General features: G+C 53.8%; 1 protein-coding gene across 2 annotated transcripts; it reads right to left on the reverse strand.

Moving 5' to 3' along the window:
• Positions 1 to 581: 581 nt before the first annotated feature.
• SCAMP2 (secretory carrier membrane protein 2) lies at positions 582 to 23,000 on the reverse strand. 2 transcript variants are annotated; one of them, XM_028100066.2, is made up of 10 exons: positions 22,827 to 22,993; positions 10,091 to 10,159; positions 9,554 to 9,652; positions 8,889 to 9,017; positions 7,669 to 7,786; positions 7,103 to 7,231; positions 6,215 to 6,374; positions 5,091 to 5,192; positions 2,319 to 2,439; positions 582 to 2,122 (listed from the first exon to the last, which is right to left on the reverse strand). In XM_028100066.2, exons 1-10 carry the CDS (start codon positions 22,881 to 22,883, stop codon positions 1,988 to 1,990), a joined length of 1,119 nt encoding a protein of 372 aa, XP_027955867.1. In that variant the 5' UTR covers positions 22,884 to 22,993; the 3' UTR covers positions 582 to 1,987. The 2 variants fall into 2 exon arrangements, with proteins under 2 accessions (XP_027955867.1, XP_027955866.1); XM_028100065.2 differs by lacking the exon at positions 8,889 to 9,017 and having other exon boundaries at positions 22,827 to 23,000.
• Between the last annotated feature and the right edge of the window lie 729 nt (positions 23,001 to 23,729).

Consider the following 23,729-nt stretch of genomic DNA (forward strand, 5'->3'; position numbering starts at 1 on the left):
CGCGCGGCCGCGGGGCGGACTCCACACTGCCCCCAGCGCCACCCGCCGGGACTGCAGCGCGGTGGGAGGGGCGCCAGCCCGCCTCCGCCCCCACGCCCCGCCTCCCCCGGGTGCTCCAGGGGCCGATCCGGGGCGCCTCGCCACTGGAGATCACGTGGTGGGAGCACTGAGGTTTCCCCCACCCCCCACCCCCCGCCGCCGCCGCCACCCCGGGCCGAGGCCAGATGAGGTCGCCGGGGATAGGGGGAATCCCGTCCAGGCTTTATGGCTCACGTGAAGGGCAAGTGCGGAGGCGCAGGGCTGAGCAGGCGTGCCGGGTGCTGGGGTAAGAGTCAAAGAGGCTCCCAAGGGTGCCCCTCCGGCCCAGAACCAGCAGCTCTAAAGTAGAGATATTGGGACAAGAAGGTGTTTCTGGCCAAGTAGTCTCAGGAAGGCGCTTGGTCCCTCCCAGACCAGCCAGAGTGGGGTGGCCAGATGCAGAATCTTGACTGTCTCCTCACTTACCACTGGAGAAGCCAGATCAGTGCAGGCTCTGTGGGCTACTCCCCTCCTCCCAAGTCCACCAGACATGAGGACCAGTGTTGTCTGAAAACGTCTTTTTTATTTAAAGCACAAAAATTGAGACATAACATATACATTTGTACATGAAGAAAAAAATACCAGAAAGTTTACAAAACCTTGGTCACTACCATGGTCATTCAGTGGCTCTGGGGCTGAGTGGGCTGGCAGTCTACACGCTGCCTCAGGGTGGGCCCCAGGTCCCAGAGGCAGGCAGGCAGTTGGCCAGCTTTTTGAGAAGTCCCCTCAGTCCACACACCCACCCCTGTATACAGCCTTTAGAGGACACGGTGCAGGTTTTATCGGTGTAATCCCAGGTGCCCGTCACATGGACACACCTGAGGAATCCCCAGGGCCAGTGACAGGTGACTAGGTTCTACTGGGGGTATGGGAGAACCCTCGGAAAAGTGGCTCATCAGTCCAGCATGAGGGATGCAGTTCTGGACTGATTCTTCGGCGCCCCCCCAAGAAGAGTCATACACATGAGATATTGCTGAGGGGAGAAGGCAGAGTGGGGTAGAATCTGAGGCCACGGCAAAGGGCCGCTGTCCCTCAGAAGGAAATCAAAACAGGACCAAACCACACCAGGACAGTCAGACTCCACCTTCCTAGACAACTGTCAAAGGCTGGACAGGACTACTTGGGGTCAATGTCCATCCCTCCCCATCCCCAAATCCCAGCCAACCCCACTGCACACTCAATAAGTCTCAGAGAGGACCCCAGAGGGCACATGTGCCTCCCACACCAGGACGGTGCAGGGGGTACTAAAGGGCTATAAATCTGTGAGAAACATAAGGCAGGGAAGAGCCTGGGAGCGACCATGCCAGAGGCTCTGGAAGCCCAGAGACCACCTCAGAGTGATCTGGGGGACAGAGCTTTCCATCCACCTGGACGGCAGCTCATCTAAAGGGGAGCCCTTGGAAGACCACCCCAGCCTGGGCAGGAAGGAAAGGCAGGACTGCGGAAGCCACAGGCTGGGTCTGTGGAGCCAGATTCAGGCCAGGCCTACTGGGGGAGGAGTGGAGTCTGAGGATCCTGGCAGAAATAAAACTCCAGCTGGCATGGGCCCAGGTCAGCTGGTGATTTCCAAGTGTGTACGTGTATGTGATGCGTGCGCGCGTGTGTGTACACGTGCAAGGGGAAGTGAACTACAGTCCCACTGCTTCGAACCTACCAAACCACCACCAGAGAGGGAAAGACAGCTTTTTTTTTTTTTCTCTTGTGTAAAAAAGAAAAAAATAGTCCCTGTCCCTCCCTCCCCTCCCCTCAGGCAGAATGGAGAGCTGGTGGCTGAGAAAGGAGGAAGGACCATGCAAGATCCTCCCCAGGTCTGTGCTGGCCATAACCACTGTTTAAGGCACCCACGGAAAGTGCAGCTAGAAGGCAGGCAAGAGAAAAGGCTGGGGCAGACAAAGGAGAGTCAGGAGGACTAGTTCCCCTGGAAGGCTCCTCGGGCAGCAGATGAGGCAGCGCTGCGGAAGGTCCTATTGCTGAAGATGCCCTGGGAAAACTCCTCCTGGGCCTGCTGGAAGCTGGCCCCCGTCCGGCGGTACAGGGAGTGCACCTGGGGAAAGAGGCTGCGGTGAGAAGTGTGCCCTGGGGGCCCGTGTGACCTCCCACGCAGAACCCTGGTGACAGTCACCGGACCTCTGGGGACCCGGGGGCTCAAGTGCCTCCAGTGATGGGCATCCCCAAGGCAAAGGCAGGAAAGAGGTGCCTTGCTTCCTCAGGTTGCTGTTGGCCCAGCACCCACCACTCACCCGCTTCAGAAGGAAGAGTGAGAGCACGGCACACAGGGTGAAGAAGCCAGCCACCACCATCATAATGATCGACACAGCCAAGTGGTCCTGCTTCAGTGTAGACAGGGCTGCGATCCAACCACTGCAAAGGGGGGAGCAGGAAGCCAGAGGGGACACAGTGAGAGTGGGCCCTAGAGGTCCCCGTGAGGGGCTCTTCTCTAAGTGGCCGCTGTAGGCTGACCAGCCACCACCCAGGCACCTCCCTGCAGCACGGAGCTATGGGCCAGAAGCCCTTGGCCTGTGAGCGGCCAGGCCTCTGTGAAGGCTGACAGGCCCCACGCTGCCCTCAGACAGGAGTAGTCCAGGGGAGGGCCTTTTCCTGCTGCTCTAGGGGACATGGAAAGCCTGGCTGCTCACTCCTGAAGCCCGCCCTCTGGGAAAGAGGACCACTGGCCAACCCACTGCATTCATCCGATCACCTCAGCTCCTCCTGCCGGGACTCAGGACAGGCCCTCTGCCTCCAGTCAGTCATGTCACCTTCCTGAGCCCCAGTGTCCTTATCTATAAAAGGGGATATTCTCCCATTTCCTGACTTAAAAACTTTCTACAAAAAAAACATGCAGTACTGGCACAAGGACAAACAACAGATCAATGTAAAAAATATTAACTCAAGATGGACTGGAGACCTAGTAAGAGCTAAAAATAGAATACTTAAGAAGAAAACAGTTCATTCTCCAGGACTCTGGGTTTGGCACTGGTCTTAGATATGACACTGAAAACAAGCAACAAAAGAAAAAAATTGGACTTCATCAAAATTGAAAGCTTTTGTGCATCAAAGGACACTATCACAAGAATGAAAAAATAATACACAGAAGGGGGAAATGTGTTAATCTGATAAGTTAGCATCCAGAATATATAAAGACCTCAACAACAAAAAGGCAACCCAATTACTAGAGAAAGACCTGAACAGACATTTCTTCAACGAAGAAACACAAATGGCCAAAAAGCACATAAGAGATGGCCAACATCATTAGTTATTCAGGAAATGCCAATCAAAACCACAGCGAGAGGGGTGCCCGGGTGGCTCAGTTGGTGAAGCACCCGGGTCTTGGTCTTGGGGTCGTGGGTTCGGGCCCCATGTTGGGCTCCATGCTGGGTGTGTATACACCTCTAGGCTGGGAACAAAACAAGTGAGAACCCTCGTACACTGCCAAGGGAAACGGGGCGCTCCTCCACAGACTTACCACGTGACCCAACAATCCCACTCCAGATACATACCCAAAAGAACCAAAACCAGGTATTCAAAGACTTGTACAAAAATGTTCATAGCAGCACTGTTCACAACAGCAAAAAGGTGGAAACCTCCCCAGGGTCTGTCCACTGATGTGCAGACAAGCGGATGGATGAGTACTCCATAAAAAAATATTGATCAGTACTGAAGTACTGATCCGTGTTACAACACGAGCCTTAAAAACATCATGCTGAGTGAGGCCAGTGCAAAAAGCCACATACTGTACAGTTCCATCTATAGGAAATGTCCGGAGTAGGCAGATCCAGAGAGAGACTGAGAAAGAGCAGCTTCACAGCCACCAGGGGTTCTGGGAAGGAGGGAGCCGGAGATCTGCTGATGAGTAGAGTCTCCTCTCGGGGATGACACAAATGTCCTAGAACTAGACAGCGGACAGGGCCGCATACCACTGTGGCTCTACTAAACGCCACTAAATTTTTTACTTTAAGATGGTTTAAGTGGTCAATACATTTTATGTTCTGTGTATTTTATACTCAATAACAAGAAAGTGGGGGTTCTATCCATCCAGCCATGGGGATTGGGAGGTGAGGTGGGGGAGGCACTGGGAAGCTGGAGGCTGCTGAGGCTGCTGAGCTTGTGTGTGGGGGGGCGGGCGGGGGCAGGCCCGGACCAGAACTCAAGCCTTCTGACTCCCGGGCTGGGAAGCAAAGAGCACTTAGGCCACAGCCTGTCTTCCAGGATCTCAGTGAGGGTAGTGAGTGATGACATTTTCAAAGAGAAAGGGGCCAGCCCAGAAACAGCAGGGTGAGACGGATGAGGGGTGGCAGGAGGGCAGTGGGCACGCTCGGAGCGCAAGGTGAGTCAGCCCCCTCCCTCCGCCCTGCATTTGCCAGCTCCACTGGAGGGAAGGGACCAAAGTAGTGCAGCCCTTCCGGGCTCGGGCTCTCAGCCAAGCGGCAGTCTGACCTTTCTGTAATGTTCCCTGTGCACTGGGGCAGAAAGGAAAACATCAGCCGGCAGCTTTTCTTTTTGAGGCTAATTTTGAGCTGAGGACTCCAGTACCCAGGAAACTCAAGCCAGCTCTATGCTCAAAGCAAGGAGAGGCTAGGGCTTCATCCTGACATTACAGGGCCTCTGGACAAAGTCACAGCACAGAGTCTGCAAAAGACCAGGGCCTCTGTCGGCAGCTGCCCAAACCTGGGGGCTCGCCTGAGGCCTGTAGAAGTAGCACCAGCCTCTGGGAGGGCGCAGCAGGAGCAAAGGAAGAGGCTGCAATCCTCCATGGGATATAGCCCTGGCAGCCTAAGGGTTCAGGGCAAGTCCACCCACGACACTCCAGAAAGTGGTGAACAGGCGAGGCAGCGAGTGGTGACCGGTGAAGAACTGGAGGGGGCACAGAGGAGGACACCAGCCAGCCTGCCCCCCACCTTCCCGGCCAGGGTGGAGGACGGGTCCTCGGGAGGGCTCTGTGGGAGCGAGCAGACAGGGCAAGAGAGGCCAGGCCGCCTCCAAAGCATCATCCCTTCACGCTCCCCAGGTCTCACCTGTCCCCCAGGCCAGGGATGCCAACCAGTTGGATGATATAGATCCCTATTTGACAAAAAAATATGAAGAAGAACACGAAGAAGCTGAAAGAGTTGTCGGACCTGTGGAGAGAGGGAGAAATCCAAAGTCACAAGTGGGCTTGGGGTTCACTCCTCAGGATTCCTTGCTCGGCATGGCATGAGGAGCCAGGATGGGAGCGCAGACAGAGCTCCAGGGGACCAAACACACTGTCCAGAGAACACAGACATCCACAACCATAATCAAAGAGGGCTTGCCACTCACTGTCCTCCAGTTTGAGGGGTCAATGCTTGACCCCTTACTCAAAGAGCTAATAAAGTTCCTCCCCAGAGGACAACATAAAGAGCCTAACGGTCCATTTCCTGGGGTACATATCTGCATTTCATAAGAGATAGATATAAATATCTAATAATAAAACCATTGGCCTGGGTGGAAGAAAAGTTATTTGGGGAGCACAGAACTCTAGACCAAAGTCCATCTCCATGTCCTCGAGGGCTGGCGTACGACCTGCGGAGTACATGGGTTCGGCCACTGCCCGCCCCCTCCCTGGGGCCTGCTAGGCTCCCAGGCCTGAAAGCAGCAACTCGGAGGCACAATGGCACACACCCGAGGGGTCTGTGAGGTGGATCCGCTCAGGCCCACAGTATCTATTCTAGTCAACCGCTCTGCACTCAGCAGGCTCAAGAAAGTTACTGGGGAGGCAGGAGAGAGGCGGAAACAAGCTAGGAGCGATAAGCCATGGAGAGCTTATCAAAGTGGACTCCCTGAAGCCTCAGAAGGGAGCTGAAGCAGCCCCGCCCTCTTCCTAGTGACCGAAATCCTAGAGCATCAGATAGCATGGGAGCAGGTGGGAGCGCAAGGACCCCTCTCTAGGTCTGCAGTGCCTAGTCCAAGGACAGTGCCCAGAACAGACCGTGGGCACAACATCTCAGGAAAATGGCTCCTGACCCCCATCTGCTCCCACTGTGGGTGGGAATGGGAAAGTGGATTGCCCCACCATCCTAATCTGCTCTAAGACTGGGATGGGGCCCCTGGGCGTAAGGCCCTTGGCCTGCTACCTGGGATACCAGCCATATACTCCCTCCCTTGCCCCAGCCCCACTCACCTGAAGGCCTTATAGATGGGTCGGTACCAACAAAGGAAGGCACAGGGGGTGAAGATGATAAACCACAGGATCGAAAGGCCAAAGTCCACTCCCTTGGTGCTGTCAACTAAGAACCAGGCCAGGCAGGCAAGCAGGTTCAGAAACAGAGTCACCGAATGCACTGGGGAGGGTGAGGAGAGAGACAGATGGGCTAGTGCCGAGGGGAGGGAAGGGCTCCCAGGCCTGGCAAACCACCCCCTGGAGAGGACGTGAGGTCCATACAGTGAGGGCAATGGCAGAAACCCCAGTCCTTAGTCTGCACCAAGGCAGGGTGAGCTCCCAAATCCTGGTTTTCTGGGGCAGCAAAACCAGGGACCACACCAGTTCCTAAGTGATAGTGATAGTTCCTAAGTGAGGGGACAGCCCAAGCATATGAAGGAGGGCAGGGGTTGGAGGTGGGGATGCAGACTCAAGGGCTGATCCCTGAGGAAGAAATCTTTCTTTCAGTGACTCTTGTCCCTGGCCCTGGAGGGCCCACAGTGGAGCTATAGGGAGTCTTATATCCGCCCGTACTCCTAGGAGCCGAGGGGCCTGTGGGGAGGGAGGCCTTCACCTAAGGAGGGCCTTTCACGGCCAATGAGCCCCATAGGAACTCTAATGCCTCCTGCTAGTCCCACCCTACTTGATCTGTGGTGTGAACTGGGGTGAGTGGGCCCTTTCGGGGAGGCTCCCAGGACAGGGAGTAGACCGTGGAAGGCCAATCGTGTGGGCAGAAGGCCCCCCCGCCCCCAACCCCGGGCCAGCACTGAGGAAGGCTGGAGTCTGCAGTGAGGAGCAACCCGAGCAGACAGGGCTCGGGAGTCACAGCCCATTTTGTCCTGGAGCTCAGAGGGCAGGAGCGGGACTCACACATCCAGAGATAGTACAGCATCTTGCATATCCGCTGGTAGTCAGCAGGGATCTCTACCGAGAAATCCTGATAGAAGCAGGGCTTGACAGGGCACCAGAAGGGCAGGGGCGGCCAGTTGTTCTCTCTCACTGTGTGCGCAAAGAGGCAACGAGGTCAGGCTTGGCCTCTGCAGCAGCACGTGGGGTGCACGCTCCAGCAGTTTATGGGCCAAACCAGGGCTCCCAGAAGGGCACCGGCAAGTGGGAGTCAGGGTCGCTATGAGTAGGGAGTGGGATGGGGCACGAATACCCACAAGCCCACTCCAAGATAATGGATCCCAAATGCACTGGCAAACAGAGCAAAAGGGCCTAAGTGAGCTGGGAAGGAGTGCAGAAACCATCTGCAGCCGCGAGGACCATGCTGCGGGCCTCCCAGCCTCCACCTCGCTGCTCTTCCCGGCACTGGCACCAGCGCCACTGGGATGATCTAGAGCCCAACAGAGCTCCAGGGCTGCCCGGGACCAAGCAGGCTCAGGGAAGGCTCCTATCCCAGGCACACTGGCCCACAGGCCGGCAGTCTCCCTTACCGTGTAAATTGGCCACTGTGTTCTGCAGCTCCCGCTCCTTGCGCTCTAGCTCGGCTGCTTTTCTGTCCAGTTCTTCCTGCTGCCGGAGCAGGCTTGCCTGTGCTGCGGAGGCCACGGCCTGGGGGGCACGGAGGGTGGGGGCAGCCGGACGTGGGAGACAGAGGGATAGTGTCAGCCCGAGCAGAAGTCAGAAGGGCCTCGCCCCACACAGGAAGAGCCAATCCCAGCCCCACGGTGTCTTGGGTACCAGAGACCACCACAGAGATGCCAAGGTGGCCCGTCTCCTACTGCCTCGACACCTCTGTCCTCTTAGGTGTTAACCAGCCTTAAGCAGGGCTCTTGTCTCCCCTTCCTCCCTGAGCTTGAGATGAGAGAAGTATCTCCCATTCTGGAAGCCAGGCAAAGTTCAATTATAGTGACCTTTGGGGTAACGGCAAAAGGAAAACGGCCTCACGAGAGACTAACCTGTAAACAGAAACCCGGAGAGCTACACCTCACTTGAAGAGCCTGGAGGGTGTGCGTGTGAGGGGGACACGGTGCAAACCTGCTAACAGTGAGTGCAAGGGGAGGCACACAGGGTGGACCAAGGTGCACCTAGGGCCTCAGGGATCTAAGCACCACCCCACCCCACCCCCAGGAGCGGCCCTCTGACGTCCACCTGACCTGTGACCGGCTACATCCCAGGCCAGCCCCCTCAGCTTGGCCCTGCTCTGCCTGGCTTTGATGACGTGCAGAGTCCAAGCTTTATTCCCTGTCCAGGCAGAGCAAGGCCTCCGAGGGAGGCATCTAGGGAGCTTCACATGAGGCGTTCCAACCCAGGGCCCCAGGCCCCGCTCCTGCCGGGTGCTACAGTCACTGGCACCCGGCTCCTCCGGAGGTCTGCAGTCCTTAGGGAGCGGATATCAAACCAGTCATCTTGCAGGATGACAAGCCAGGCGTATGTGTACATACGTGTGTGTGTGTGCACGTGTACACATACACACGCTCGCTCCCTCACTCTCTCCAAAAGAGTTCTCCGAAGAGCTAAGGCTGACTTCGGGAAGTAAGTTTCAGGCCCTGGGGGCAAAAGCAGGCCCAGAATTGACCACGCTGGACCCTGCTGAGCGTCTTAGCCCTCCCTCCCAAGTCCGGTCAGACAATGGGAGCAGCTTGGGGCCCACAAGAGTCCAAAGCCCGGCTCGGGCCTTGCCCTCACTCACGCTCATCTATACTTTGCCTACCTTCCGAAGCTTTCGCATGTAGCTGTCTCTGAGAATACTATCTCCTCCTAGTAGCATCTGCCTCTCTGAGAGCTCACTCACTGCCAGGAATCTGGTAGGCAGGAACTTGCTGGCCTGTCTAAGCAGGAGCTGCAACATACAACTCCACGGTGGGTCATGCTCACCGGGGCGATGGGGAACACAGGACGGGGCAATGAGGTGACAGAGTAGAGGGTCAGGACAAGGCAGACAAGATTCACAGTATTTGGTGAAGGGACAAAGGAAAATAGGAAGGAAGACAAGAATAAAAGAGGTAGAAAAAAGAAAAGTGAGAAAGAGAGAGAGATTCTGGGCCCCGAGTAAGAGAGAACAAAGGCAAAGGTTCCAGGAGGACCTGGAATGGCACAACAGGGGCAAATGCTCTCGCTGAAGACACCGAGAACTCCAGACTGGTAAGTAGAGCTTATTTTTTGGTGGTAGTAGTGGGGTGGGGGTGAGGATCTAGGCTGGCTGAGCAGACCCTCCATGTGCAAGCGCCCAGCTCCAAAGAGATGATCAAGAGGGCCCCTGAAGGGGAGCCAGGAATGCAGGCCCTCTGTCCACCCCCTCCCCCAATCTCAGGGCTCAGCTACTGGTCTGGGCGCTTCTCTTGCGGGAAAGGAGAGGCTAAACTTTGTCCACAGTACCTGGGGGGTTGGCTGGGTTGGTTCCACTGAGGGCTGGAGAACCGCTGGCTGCGAGGGCCCAGGGAGCTGCGTGACAGGAACTGTTGTCGCTGCATTTGTCTGCGTGGGACACACCAAAGGAGGTGGGTGAGTGCCTCCACCAGTCAGCCACACGGGGGCAAACCCACAGCAGGGTGAGTGACGTGCCCCTGCATGCATCCCCTCGGGGGCAGGCCTGGGCCTACCTCTGCGGCTTCCTGGCCATCAAGCCTAAGGCGCTGGGCAATGTGGTGCTTCCCCCAGCACCCCTGGCCTTGCTGGAGCCACAGCTCCCCAGCACTGCCCTGCTCTCCTCAGGGTGGGGCCCAGATCACAGATCCCAAGGGGAGAATTGGTGACTTCTTCACCCTTCCCCCCACCCCAACCTCATGTTAGGACTGTCCCTTTGAGGACTGAAGCTTCTCAGAGCTGTCTCTGCCTCTGCCAAGGCTCCTTGCCCCAGAAATCTAGCACCAGCCAGAGGACCCAGGGACTCAGAAAGAGTGCATGCTCACCAACCTCTGAGAAGGGGTTGAATTCAGCCAGGCCACCTTGCGGAGCACTGGTCAGCTGGGTCACAGAGGGATCCTGCAAAGGTAAAAACAAAACAAAAAACAGCCATGAGATGCCTGGGGAGAAGAGAGAACCTTGATGAAGGGGAGGGACAGCGCCATCTCTTGGCCTCTCCCAGGGATACCTGGCTGAAGGGAGACTGCTGAGGCCCTCCCTGGGCCCTGAAAAGCCTCTCGGAAGGCTCCTGTGCCCAGCCCCTGCCACATCAGAGCTGTGGTCTCTTCTCCCCTTCTGGAAAAGGAGGAGAGTTCAGCCCCGATGACTTCCCAGAAGAGACCGAGAGCAAGCTTCCCACTGTGAGACCTTGGAATAGATACCACCCATGTCCTTGTTAGTGCCCTTTCCAGATTCAGAATGGTTCACGGTATTTACCTCCAGGGACTGGGGTGTTGGTTTTTTTTTTTTTTTTGGTGGGGGGGCAGGGGTAGAAACTTTTTTACTTCACAACCTTTCTTAACTGTTGTATTTATTATTTTACAGGAAGCACTTATTCCTCTTCTTTTTTAAAGGACAGTTTAAGGTTCTGGAACAAAAACATGATGCCGGCTGCCAATGCTGATTTTATTAAATCAGACACACTTGCTGGGAATAGAGGCATGAAGGGCTCAGATAAAAAGCCGGGAGAATGTTTTTGGGTTTTTTTCTGGATTCTTTTCAAAAAATGCAAAAATGTCCTCTGAACACAGTCTTCTTCTGAGTTTTCCTTCCTGAGTCTTCCCTTCCCCATCTGACCTCTGCCAAGGCCAGCCCTCTGGCCTAGGGCTACCTAGCACCCCCTGTCATCTCCTTCACCCCAGCAGCCTCCCTGCTGGCCTGGGGCCAGTGGCCAGTAGCCTCATCCTGCCCCCTCCAGTCACTCCGTTGTCCCTTCCCCTCCCCCTTCCCCATACATAATAGGTACGGGGCTCAGGTCCAGCTCGACGGCGGTGTCTGGGCTCTGGGAGAAACAGCTGTGAAGGATGGGCACCAGGACGTCGGACTCTGCCAAGGCTCCGGTTACAAGGCCTCCCCCCGCCCCCCCCTTATGTACCTAACCCTCCCAACCCCCATCCCTCACTAGGGTCCACATGCTCCCGTCCTGCTGGCCCAGCTTCACCTCCACAAAACAGATTCTCAAATATGATATTCACATTAGACAGACCCTCAGAGGACAACCCCCTCACATCTCAGATGTGGAAACAGACCCTCACCATGGTGCTGTACTTGTCTGAGGTCTCAAAATGGCTGGCTCCCTATTCTGTACAATCATAGAACCAAGGGTCAGTGGTGAGTGTGTTCTCTCTCATGTTTTTCACACACACCAATGCTCATCTTCCCACCTGGGCCTCTGGTTCCTGACTGGTGAGACTGGCTGGCTGGCCCCAGGGCCTAGCCCAGGGCTGGGCACACAGCTCCAACCCATTTCTTCTCTCTGGACGTACCTTATCTCTGCACCCCCACCCAATTTCCTCTGCAAGGAGGCCACATGGCTATGTCCTTTCTGCTGGACACCATCCCCGTCTGGTGGCCCCTGAAACTTGGACACACTTGGACAATGTGAGGTTCAGAAGGCCACCTGAGCTGGAGGAACTGGCCGTGAGGTTATTCGTTGGCTGAATGACTAGCAGATTTCTCCCAGAATCACTGGGCTGGCTTCCTGCAAGAAAGATGTGGGGCTCAGGCTCTGTTCCCCTTTCCGACTCAGCAAAACACCAAGCCACAGCAGACTGGGTGAGCTGAAGTCAATGAAATCAGATCCACCATCCAAGGAACTGGTTACCTAAGTCTATGTCACAGGACAGACGACAGAGGAGTGGCTCTGGTAGCAGTTTCGGGTGCTGGCCCACATGTCTGCCTGACATGCACACATTTTAACAAGCAACCTCCAGACCATGAAGAGAGGTCATTTCCTTTATTTACCAAGGTCAGCCAGAAGAGGATTCTGGGGGTAAGCGAGCTGACTACTCTGCCTATAGTGATCTCTCCTCCTTTTTTCTAAAATCTTCAACACTTGGTCCTGGACCCCTCACCAGACTCACCATAAACAAATACTGCCTCCGCTAGCAGGCTGTAACCTCTGCAGCCAGATGCTTCTGTGTCTAGTTCAAACTTCTGGCTCCTAGTGCTTGCTGAAGGGCCCGATGCAGAGCAGAAGCTCCTGTGATGTGTGAGAGTACATGCTGCGTGCTCTCCTCCACTTTCTTGGGGAGGTAGGGCCCGAAAGCTGGGGGGCGCCTGCATGACTGCAGCAGCGCCAGGGCCCAGAAGTACCCTGCCTCAGAAGAGGAGCCTGGAACACTCTGGGAGACCTGGGCTCTTTCTGAAAGATGAGCAGCTCAGGCCTAATGAGGGAGGAAGGGAGCTGACATTTACTGAGTGTCTACTATGTGCCAGGCTTACACAGTGATGCTATGGTGAAGTTCTAGTCACCCCAAAACTGGCCACTGTGTCAAGCTGTCAGATATGAAGGTTTGGGCACCTGGGTGGCTCAGTTGGTTAAACGACTGCCTTCAGCTCAGGTCATGATCCCAGAGTCCTGGGATCGAGTCCCACATCGGGCTCCCGGCTCAGCAGGGAGCCTTCTTCTCCCTCAGACCCTCTCCCCTCTCATGCTGTTTCTCTCTCTCTCTCTCTCTCTCTCTCTCTCAAATAAATAAATAAATAAATAAAATCTTAAAAAAAAGAAAGAAAGAAATTAAGGTTCTACCAGCCTTCCTCAACCTGGTTCCTCAAAAGAATTATGGCCCAACGCCCTAAGGTATCCACTGTCTGCAATGACTTGACTTCTCTCCTACGTATCTACAATAGTCCTGGTTCTAATCCATCCTTGAGAGAATGGAGAAAACCATCACTTCAACCAGCTTCTTGTGCTCTGTGGCTCAGCTGAGCAGCCCTGGCTGAGAAAAGCTACAACCCCCCTCCCATTTCAATGCCATGACCACCCTGTGAGGAGTTTGCAGCTGGAGAAAGCCCCAGCTCGGAAAGAGGAAGTAGTCTGTCCAAGATCTCAGGGGTAGTGGCTGAGCCGGATCCTGAATTTGTCTATCTCCAGGGACACAGTGGTAAGCCTGAGAGGGGAAGGCTTGTTCAGCAGTGCACCCCCAAAGCCTGGTGCAGTAGACAAATGGAAGGCGCTCCATGTGGTTGAATGAAGGAACCCCACTCCTGAGGAACACTGATAGGGCACGTGAGTGACCAGGACAACTGTTTCTGTTCAGTTTTCTATTCCTGGATTTCAGGAAGTCCTTGGGGAACACCCATGGTAGCAGACATGCAGAGTCTTGTACTAAGGACCACACTGACTGGTCTGAATGAAGACCCTCAGCTTCTACTCCAAACCACAAATAAGAAGTCCACAGCAGCAACCTCCTTCCCCATTCACCAAGCACCAGCTGACTCTTAAGTGGGTCAAGTAGTTATTTCAAGGGGTGGCAAGAGCTGAGTTTCACCTATAGAGAGGTAACCTAAAACCCCCTTGGTACACAAAGGACTCAGACCGGCTAATGCCTTTCCTTGAATCTGTAACAAAGAAAACGCACCTGCGCTCAGTTCTTTTCATTCAGGGAAGAGTCACGGTGTGAAGGACACACCAAGACGAAGAGGGTGCAACTCCTGACCTCCCGGAGCCAATGACGGACGATCCTGGCAGGGACATGCGTGCACAGCACAAAAGCCCAGCGCTGAGTGAAGAAGGGAGGGGAGGGGAAGGCAGGGAGGGGGCGAGAGGCCCAGCACCGCGGGGAAAGGGGAGCCCTTCGTGTGGCTGCAGTGTCTGGGGACAGAGGGAGAAGAGGCAGGCAGGCAGGCAGGCTGCAGCTCGGCCGGGAAGGGCTGGGAAAAACACACTTGTTTCCAGTTTGGCAGCCACTTTCCACGTCACAGGTCCTGGCTGCGCTTGAGCTGTGACTTTTCCTTGCTTTTCCATCCTGCATTCCACCCAACCTCCCCATGTAGGATTTATTTCAGGCTCCAAATAAACACATTAAATAAACGCTCATCAACAACAACAACAGGGGCGCCTGGGTGGCTCAGTCGTTAAGCGTCTGCCTTCGGCTCATTTCATGGTCCCAGGGTCCTGGGATCGTGCCCCGCATCGGGCTCCCTGCTCGGCGGGAAGCCTGCTTCTCCCTCTCCCACTCCCCCTGCTTGTGTTCCCTCTCTCGCTGTGTCTCTCTCTGTCAAATAAATAAATAAAATCTTTAAAAGAACAACAACAACAACAAAACTCGGGCATTCTCTCTGGCAGGCAGAGCTACCAATACTTCGGAACCTCCGCGAAGTCCTATTTGCTTTGGAGACAAGGCTGTGTGTCATATGACAAAACAGGGCAATCATTCCCAGACTGGCGGGCTGGGTCCCAAGTGAAAAGAGCCACAGTTAATCTTGCTACTCTCTTACCTGAGAATCCATCCTGAGGAAATACGATAAAAATAGGTAAAGATCTGTATCTGCAAAGATATTTATTGCACCAATATTTGCAACAGGAGAAAAAAATCAGGGGCACCTGAGTGGCTCAGTTGGTTGAGCATTTGATTTTGGTTTCCGCTCAGGTCATGATCTCAGGGTCGTGAGATCAAGCCCTGAGTCAGGCTCCACACTCAGCAGGGAGTCTGCTTGAGGTTCTTTCTCTCCCTTTCCCTCTGCCTCTTCCCCCACTCACTCACATTCTCTCTCTTTAAAAATAAATAAAATCTTTAAAAAAAAATCAGGAAACAACTTAAATATCCAACGACAGTAAGCACACAATGTTTTGGTACATGTCCCCTCAATGGTCTGAACAGCCATTAAAAATCACAGTTATGGACACAGGGTACAATACAGAAAAGGCTTCGTTATATGAATCCCAAATAACAATTTTGTCAAAAGTACTCACACAAAAAGAGACTGGCAGGAAAACACATCAAAAGAACAATGGTTGCAAAAGGCAAGAAATCTAAATGATCTAATTTGTCTTCCAAATTTTCCATACGATTATGTTATTTTTACTTTAAAAGCATGCGTACCCACATATTTTAAAAAGAGCCCAAGGGGGGTTGCCTGGGTGGCTTGGTCGTTAGGTGTCCGCCTTCGGCTCAGGTCATGATTCCAGGGTCCTGGGATCAAGTCCCACATCGGGCTCCCTGCTCCGCGGGAAGCCTGCTTCTCCCTCTCCCTCTCCCCCTGCTTATGTTCCCTCTCTTGCTGTGTCTCTCTCTGTCAAATAAATAAATAAAATCTTTGGGGAAAAAAAAAAGAGCCTGAGGACCCACCAAATGAGCAAGGTGCAGGCGGGGCCTCTCTCCCTGCCACGGTAGTGATGTACAGAGCAGCCCAAGAAAGTGAGGCTGAACCACCTGGCCGGGCACCCAAGGCCCTCCAGGAGCGGGCCTCCTCATCCATGATCCTGGTCAAACTGAGCCACATGCCACCTCCTTCCACTACACAAACCATCCCACACCAAGCACAGGGCTAGGACACTGGAAAAAAGCCTTGGTTCCTGCCCTGGAGAGGCGGACAGCGCAGAGAACAAGCAGGCAGGGCGGGAGGTGGGGCGGGATGCGCACTGGAACAACTGCTTCACGGAGGGAGGGAGGGAGGGAGGGGAGGCAGGAAAGGTTTTACTCAGGGGGTACCTGAGCTGGATCTTGAGCAATGACAGGCATTTAGCAAGCACAAAGGAGGAAGGCACAGCAGCTCTACAGGATGTGGGGCGACCCAATCGGGGGGAGGCCAGAATTCACTCAAAGCAGGACCAAGGACACAGAAGTTTACTGAAAACACTGCAGGGGGACAGTGAGCAGGGCAGCTAAGGAGAGATGGTCTGCCACGAGGCAGTGGTGGGGGCTGTAGTTAGGGGGGAAGTGAGGAGGTATAGGAACATATGGAATTTTCCTTTTTTGGTACCTGTGCCCGGTCTTAAGCAGCCCACTGGACAGCAGGGGCTTATGGATCTTCTGAAGTGGGTCACTTAATAAGCCTGTTTGCATTCAGCTAGGGGGTCACTGTGGGCCCTTCTACCTGACTCAGGTTTCCAGGGCTCAAGCCTGTCACTTAAAAACAGCTTCTAGGGGAGCCTGGGTGGCTCAGTTAAGCGTCTGACTCTTGTTTTCAGCTCAGGTCATGATCTCAGGGTGGCAAGATCAAGAGGAGGGTTGGGCTCTGCACTCAGTGGGGTATCTGTTTGAGATTCTCCCTCTCCCTCTGCCCCTACCCCCACTCTAAAATAATCTTTAAAAAATAAAAAATAAAAATAAATAAAAAGTAAAAGCAGCCTCTACACAGGAGACAGTTCCAGGGGCTGTGGAGTGAAGAGTATGGAGAGAGGAGCCAGGAGCACCAAGGAACCAGTCTGCAGCAGGGGTCAGGCCAGGCTGCGGGAGTTTGGACTCCATCCCATGGGCAGCGCAGGACAACTGGAGACCAGCATCTCTGTCGCAGTGAGGAGAGTGCGGGGCAGGGGGGGTTGTGGGCACTGGCTGGGACTGCAGTCCACAGGGGTGACAGTGAGGACTGGACTAAGGCATGACAGCTGGGAGTGGAGGAGTGGGGACAGACTCCAAATGCCCTGCTCAGGGAGATGCCACGGGCTTGGCCACTCTCTGGGCAAGAAAGGGGGAAGGGAAGTTGAGGGACTGGGTAGCTAGCTTGGGTGACTGGTGAACAGTGCCACTGCTGAGCAAGATCGGGGATCACGGGGGAAGAGGAACAGGTTTTTCAAGGAGTGGGTGTGTGGGAGCAGGGAGGAGGCCCCTGGTCTGGAGATACCTACGGACTAGGTCTGCTTGAAATGGTTGGCAACGTCCAGGGGAGAAGTGGGAATACTGGTTGAAGCTCAGGAGAAGATAAGGGCTAGAGTCCTAGATCTGTTTTTTTTTTTTTTAAGATTTTATTTATTTATTTGAGAGAGAGAGAATGAGAGATAGAGAGCACGAGAGGGAAGAGGGTCAAAGGGAGAAGCAGACCCCCCGCTGAGCAGGGAGCCCGATGCGGGACTCGATCCCGGGTCTCCAGGATCATGACCTGAGCCGAAGGCAGTCGCTTAACCAACTGAGCCACCCAGGCACCCTTGTTTGTTGTTTTTTTTTAAAGTAGGCTCCACACCGGATGTGGGGCCTGAACTCACAACCCTAAGATGAAGAGTCGCACACTCTACCAACTGAGTGAGCCCGGTGCCCCTGGAGCTTTAGATCTGTGATCGCGGATGAGGATGCTGTTCTGAAGCCACAGTGAAAGAGGACTTTGCCACCTCCGTTTTGACCTCAAGCATTCTAGCTGGGTTCTTCTTTCCAGCTTGTCCATGGGTGCAGGCTGAAGAGTCCGAGGAAAAAGCGTCCCGAGATGGGAACTGAAACCACGCCCTCAAGCAACAAGGACTGTCCTGAGCCAGCAAGACTCCACAGGTGACTGACTTGAAGACAACGAGCAATTTAACCTTCACTGCCTACCTGGCACATACCTACCGACCTTTGTCCCACACTTTCCTGAGATAAACCTGGAAGCCTTTTCCGGCACTTTGGAGACCTTCTTTGAGATGTTAGCCCACTGTCTTCCCGGGGTTGGCCTCACTGCAATAAACTCCTCTCTGGTTTCACCACCACTCATCTCTCTGCCTCTGGATTTTGTCAGTGGCAACGGGCCGAATCGCTGTTTGGGTCCCCAGAGCCAGCTGCTCCTGCACCCCACGTGCTGGCTACAGTGTAAACGGAAGAACTTAGGTATACGGTGAGAACAAAGTCAAGAACAGAACTCCAGGTTTCACAGCCTGAAAACAGGCGGAAGGTGGTGGGAGTCCCAGCGTTAAAGAGGCCAGGACAGAGAGAACAACCAGAGGGACAGGCCAAGCGAGTGAGTGTGCCCCAAGCAGCAGATGTGTCCCAGGCCCACAGTGGGAGAGGCGGCAGGCTCTCAGGGAGGGGAAGAAGTACCTGGGGCTGCGGGGCATAGCATGCAGAAGCGACTTGGTTCTTGGTGCTCCGTCACCTGAAATAGGAAATGCCTTCTCTTCCTATCTGTCAGGCTCTCTGCTCTTGGCCTAAGCCTGTCTACCACAGGACTCTGCCCTTCCTCCTCAGATCCCTCGCAGCTCCTTCTGGCAAGTTTTGACTGACCTTGTCATAGCCAGTGTTATTGTGAACAGCTAGCATTTGTTGGCGCTCCTGCCAGATCAGAAGCTCTGGGAGGCCATGTGCTCATTTACCCCATCCCCTGCACAGGCCTTTGGAGCAGCAGAAGCTCAGTGATCGGGCACCTGGGTGGCTCAGATGGTTAAGTGTTTGCCTTCGGCTCAGGTCATGATCCCAGGGTCCTGGGATCGAGCCCCACATCGGGCTCCTGGCTCAGTGGGGAGCCTGCTTCTCCCTCTCCCTCTGCCTCTCTCCCTGCTCATGCTCTCTCTTTATCTCTGTGCCTCAAATGAATAAATAAAATCTTAAAAAAAAAAAGAAGCTCAGTGATGCGCATCTCAAGGGAGCACTGCAGGACAGGTCACACCTTGCTGATGTGCACAGCACTCCTCTCTGAAGAGTGTCAAGTATCCCTTGTTTGTCCTGGTTAAATATCACCATTGCTCTGAACACAGGATTATCCTACTCCAAGGAGCTGCAAAGAAAACAGAAGTGTAGGGCTCAAGTTCAGCTGTGTCTCTAGCCAGGTGCCGGCCAGAGGAGCAGGGAGGGGACTCCCACCCCCCACGCCCCCAATCTGGCAGCTGTCTGGACTCCTACTATCAGAACTTGACCATTTTCAACTTTCTTGAGACAGTGCTCCTATTCCACAGGGAGTTCTAACAGGTCCATCTGGTGGTTTTAAGAATTCCCGCAGTTACAGTCAAGCTGGAGCCCACCCTCTCTGGGAAGTGGCAAAGCCTCGGTGTCTGTGCGGGGAGCTTTGTTCACACCCAAATAACGTTTCTGCCACCACTTTCTCCTCCCACAGGAGAGGAACGTTTTAAATCCTTGGGAAGCAGCCACACCACTGAGATTATCTTTTAATTGTGAGGAGGCAACGTGTGAAAGTAATACTGTGCGATCTGGCAAGTCACGGCACTGGAAGGTTTTCTCTGTTCAAGCACCACCAGCTACTTCACGTCCCCTCCTTGGGATCGGTGCCGTCTGCCTGGGGCAAAGTGGCAGAGATGCCCAGCAGGAAAGCAGCCCGGGCATGGGCCTGGTGACCTTCTTGTCAGCAGACTGCTGAAAACTCCAATGGGGGCGCCAATGCCCACCTTCAGCCCGCTCCCTCTTCACCACTGGACAAGCCTTCCTGAGAAGGTTTTGGGAGCAGACGCGCTGGAATCAGTCCAAAGCAGGACCTGCATACCCAGGGAGTGCAGAGCAGATGCACCATAATTAACAGAGGGATGAGGGAGTGCCAGGGTCGGTTGTGAAATCGGTCATCCTTGGCTTGCAGTTTCCTGCTTCTTCCTGGAAGTTTGGTAAAACCTCTGCTGCACTCTTGTGACAACTTTGCACTCACAGCTCTTACGCTGCAGGAAGTTTGCTAAGAATCCCAATTATAACTCTACGCAAAGAAGAGGTCATAAAAGCCCATGCCCACATGCGGGGTGCGGGGGGGAGCAGGAAGTGAATAAAAACACGGGTAAAGAAGTCAATTTAAAGGCACACCAGAAGTTGCACGGCCTATTACAAGAGCTAGCAGAAAAAGGACACCATGATTGGATAACTCTGCGAAGTGCTGGGTCAGATAAAGTTGAGGAAATATCTTACTGTAGGATTGCTCAGAGCCTTTCACAAACTAACAAGCCTTGTCTGTCTGCAAGAAAAATGGAATACAGACTGATTCCCAAACTTATTTGACTGCATAACCCTGGGAACACCTTTCAGGGCTGGTATTACGCAGAAATAAGCTGCTAAAAAGCACAGCATATGTGTCTTTTTTTTTTCTAAAGAGTATTCTTATCCTTTTTTTTTTTTTAAGATTTCATTTATTTATTTGACAGAGAGACACAGCGAGAGAGGGAACACAAGCAGGGGGAGTGGGAGAGGGAGAAGCAGATTCCCCGCTGAGCAGGGAGCCCGATGCAGGGCTTGATCCCAGGACCCTGGGATCATGACCTGAGCCGAAGGCAGACGCTTAACGATTGAGCCACCCAGGTGCCCCACAGCATACGTGTCTTTAAAAGCACAATATAATCTGTATTATTCCAGCCCCACACACTGGGGGAAAAAACTTGCGTAGCTAACACTAATTACTGAGTACTAACTAAAACTCACTTAGCTAGTACTATCACCCCTACCAGTACTCTCATTTCAAAAATGGGGGCAGTGATGATGAAAATACAGTCTTTCTTTAGCTGGCCTAAATAACCCCAAGGCAGTTCAAGACCAGTATGTGAACTTCAAAAGCCCCAGATGTGGGCTCCTTCCTGCTGCAAATTAGCTGGTGACTCTGACATGTCCCATCCTTACTGGGGTCCTGGTTTCCTCCTCTCTAGACTGAGGGGTTACAATAGATTTCTGAGGATGCTCCGGCTCTAACAGTCCACAATGGACTACACTTTCATGACCCACCACGGAGGGACAGAACACATGACTCTGCTCTGAAAGCTGGCTAGGTGTGACAGTTTCTGAGCCTATTGCCTCTCCCCTTGCTCTCTCCTGAGCTCTGTGCTAACACCTGGGTAAACGAAGCTGGGCTCACACCCAGTCACCCCAGGGCTGCACCCTCCCAATGTCCCAGCCCTGGAAGTCAGGGAAGCAAACATTTCCATCACAAGGACAGGGAGGGCAGCTCTCCAGGAGAGCTGGAGGGCCTCATGTCCAAAGCTCCTTCTTCCCATGGGACTGTGTGCCAAGAGGAAAAACCCAGCCCAGGGTAAGGAGGAGCAGAGTCACAGCCAGCCAGCTTTCGTCTTCCCACAAAGGATTCCCCACCAGATGTTGCTCTTTATAGGACCACAGCTGCTTCCTGTCCTGCCATATCCTGGGGCTGCCTGATGGACAGACTGTCTCGCTTGAATGCAGAAGTTACTTTTACCACAGTTTGCACAATCATTCCTGGGGCTGAAGATGTGGTTTAAGCCTAAGACTTTCAAGCTGGTATTAATACAGGGCAGCACTCAGGCCAATTATCTCGCCCACTGCTAGCACTGGGGACAACAAGCTTTCTGCATCTCTGGACAGCTGACTGCCTCTCAGATAGCAGCAGACATTTTATTTCTGATTCTGACAGGGAAAAAAAAAGCCAATCATTACACAGAACGTATTCCAAGAGACTACTAGATCCTTACTAAAACTCAAAGTCCAGTGTTATAAAGCAGTTTTGTAATTGAACCAAGCTCTTACCAGATGGCACTTGCAGAAAAAAAAAAGATGCAAATATTTTTTCTTTACTCAACTAATAGAGATGACTGCATTACATAAAAGACAAGGTCCCTGCAAAGGTTCCGTCAAGAAGCATTAAGCTGCAAGAGTAATGTCCACGATGTTACAGACCAAGCTACTAAAATTTGCCCTGAGGGCTCCCTTTGACTAAAAAGGTATACCTTGAGACCAAGAAAGAGGCATAAAATGTTCACTTGGACAGTATACAATTATTCCCCGCTAGCCTCCTTTGTCTTTGCTCTGACCCTTGAAGGAATTCAAGGTGAGAAAGCTCATACTGTGAGTTGCAGGAAGGACCCCTCTAAGTACTTCCCCCCCACCTGCAGGAAACTTTGCAGCAGCTGCCAATGACCAGAATAAAATACAAGCAGGATGAGTTAATGCGCCTGGTGACACCCCGACAGAGCAGAAACCTCAGAGCTCATAAATCACCAGTCAGCAAAATTAAGCTTCCCTAGAACTGGTTTTGAGCAGACATGAAACAAGAGGCACAGGAGATCTGGAGCTAACAGGAGCCTCAGCCCTTCACTGTGGAAAAAGAATACCCCTGTACCCTCAGCTCAAAGGCAGAAAGGTTTCGGCTTTAAGTAGGAAGACTTCTTCTGCTATCCTTTGCTCAAAAGATCAGGCCAGCTCAAAAGTCAACACATCTCAACTACCCTGCCAACACACACAGGTCCATCAGACCACACTTCTTGTGTTTCAAGACCCTCAGAGCCCCCTCACTTCTCCTCCCTCTCTAACCTGGGCTCTCTCTCCCAACTAGCCAAATCCCAGTCCAAACTAGACCCGTGGCCAAGGTGTGGAATTCTTATAAAGTCCATATTTCAGCGTGCGTTGGCTACCTCCCCACCCTCTCCCAATCTTTCTTTCCTAGCAAATCTCAGTGAGTCTCCTAACCTTGTAGGCTAGTTTAGCTGTTCGGGGGGTGAGGGGACAGCTGAACTTGGGATCTTCTCACATTTCTCTTTCCCACTAGAGGCTTCCACCTCTTCATTACGTTCTTGTCACCCCCTTTCCTAACGTGACTCAAGGTAGATGTCTCCCCAGGACTGCGGGATGGGGTAGCCACACTTCCCCCTCACTTGAAGTCTCTTCTCTCCCCGACGCTGGGGGCTCTCCCTAACAGCGTCTGCTTCAGTCCCCTCCCCTAGCGGGGTCCAGCCAGAGGGGCGACATCCGGGTGGCTAGAGGGTCCCGCCCCCTCCGCAGTTCCACCTGCTGCTAGTCCCGCCCCCAGACACTACTATAGGCCAGCCCTCAGAGCCCATTCTCCCATTGGGCAGACAGCCCGTCTCTCCTACGCCACGTCTCCCCGCTCCAGCGAAAGAGGTCAGGGCCGCGGCCTTCGGCACTAGAGAGAACTGAATTGGGGGCTCTACCTGGAAGGGGTTTACGTCCACTGGGTCTGCGAAGGGGTTGGTGTCGAAGGACGACATGGCGGTCGGGGGCTGACGAGCGAGCTCCGCCAGGGCTTCTGCCTCCGGGCACCTAGACCCAGCGGCGCTCTCCGTGCAGACCCTCCACTTCCGGGAGCGAGGCAGCTGTTCTGGCGCAGGCGCAGCGCCCTCCTAGGAGGGCGTGGTCCTTGACGTCACAGAGGTCTGTCCCGCTCTCCTGCCCAGCCCACTACAGAGAGGCGGTTGGCCATTCGGCTTCCATCCGCTCCTTACCTATATTTGCACTTCGGGACTAGGGGCGGCGCCCAGGCAAGAGGGAAGCGGAGACGTTCCCAGTAGTCTGAGAGCTTCCAACTTGTGTTGGAAAATTCCCGAGTAAACTCCGCTAAGTGGAGTCGGAAAGTTAACCCTTTCATTTCCCTGGAGGGCAAGTTTGGGAAGTCGCACTGGTCCAGGCAGGAGACTGGAGTCTGAGCCTATTTCGGCGGGAGTGGGGGACGGAGTTCCTGACCCAAGAGGACTTCGCGAGCTAGGCGAGGGTTCTGGTGGTAGAGCCGAGCAGAGGGGTTCTTCTCGGAAGAACAGACCGTGCAGCTGTCCCACACACGTGCTGAGCCCTGATTCTTTTAGGTGTTGCCCCCTGCTGTCAAGTTTTATCGTTTTAGTGATAAGGATCCCTGAGCCCAGACAGGTTTAGGGCCTGAGCTGGGATTTGAATCTGGACATCAATTACTTGTTAAGGGAATGAGGGATTTCAACAATGGGGTAATGGCTGTTCCCCACTACCCTTATTTCTTCATATCTTTCTGCTCTGCTCATTTCTGCTGCCACCGAATCCAGCCACTGCCATTCTGCCGTCCTGCTCTCGTACAGGGCTTCTAATTG

The sequence above is a fragment of the Eumetopias jubatus genome, unplaced genomic scaffold, assembly GCF_037043125.1.
Source record: "Eumetopias jubatus isolate StellerSeaLion01/CBP00866 unplaced genomic scaffold, mEumJub1_p1.0 scaffold_7, whole genome shotgun sequence".
Lineage (NCBI taxonomy): Eukaryota > Metazoa > Chordata > Mammalia > Carnivora > Otariidae > Eumetopias > Eumetopias jubatus.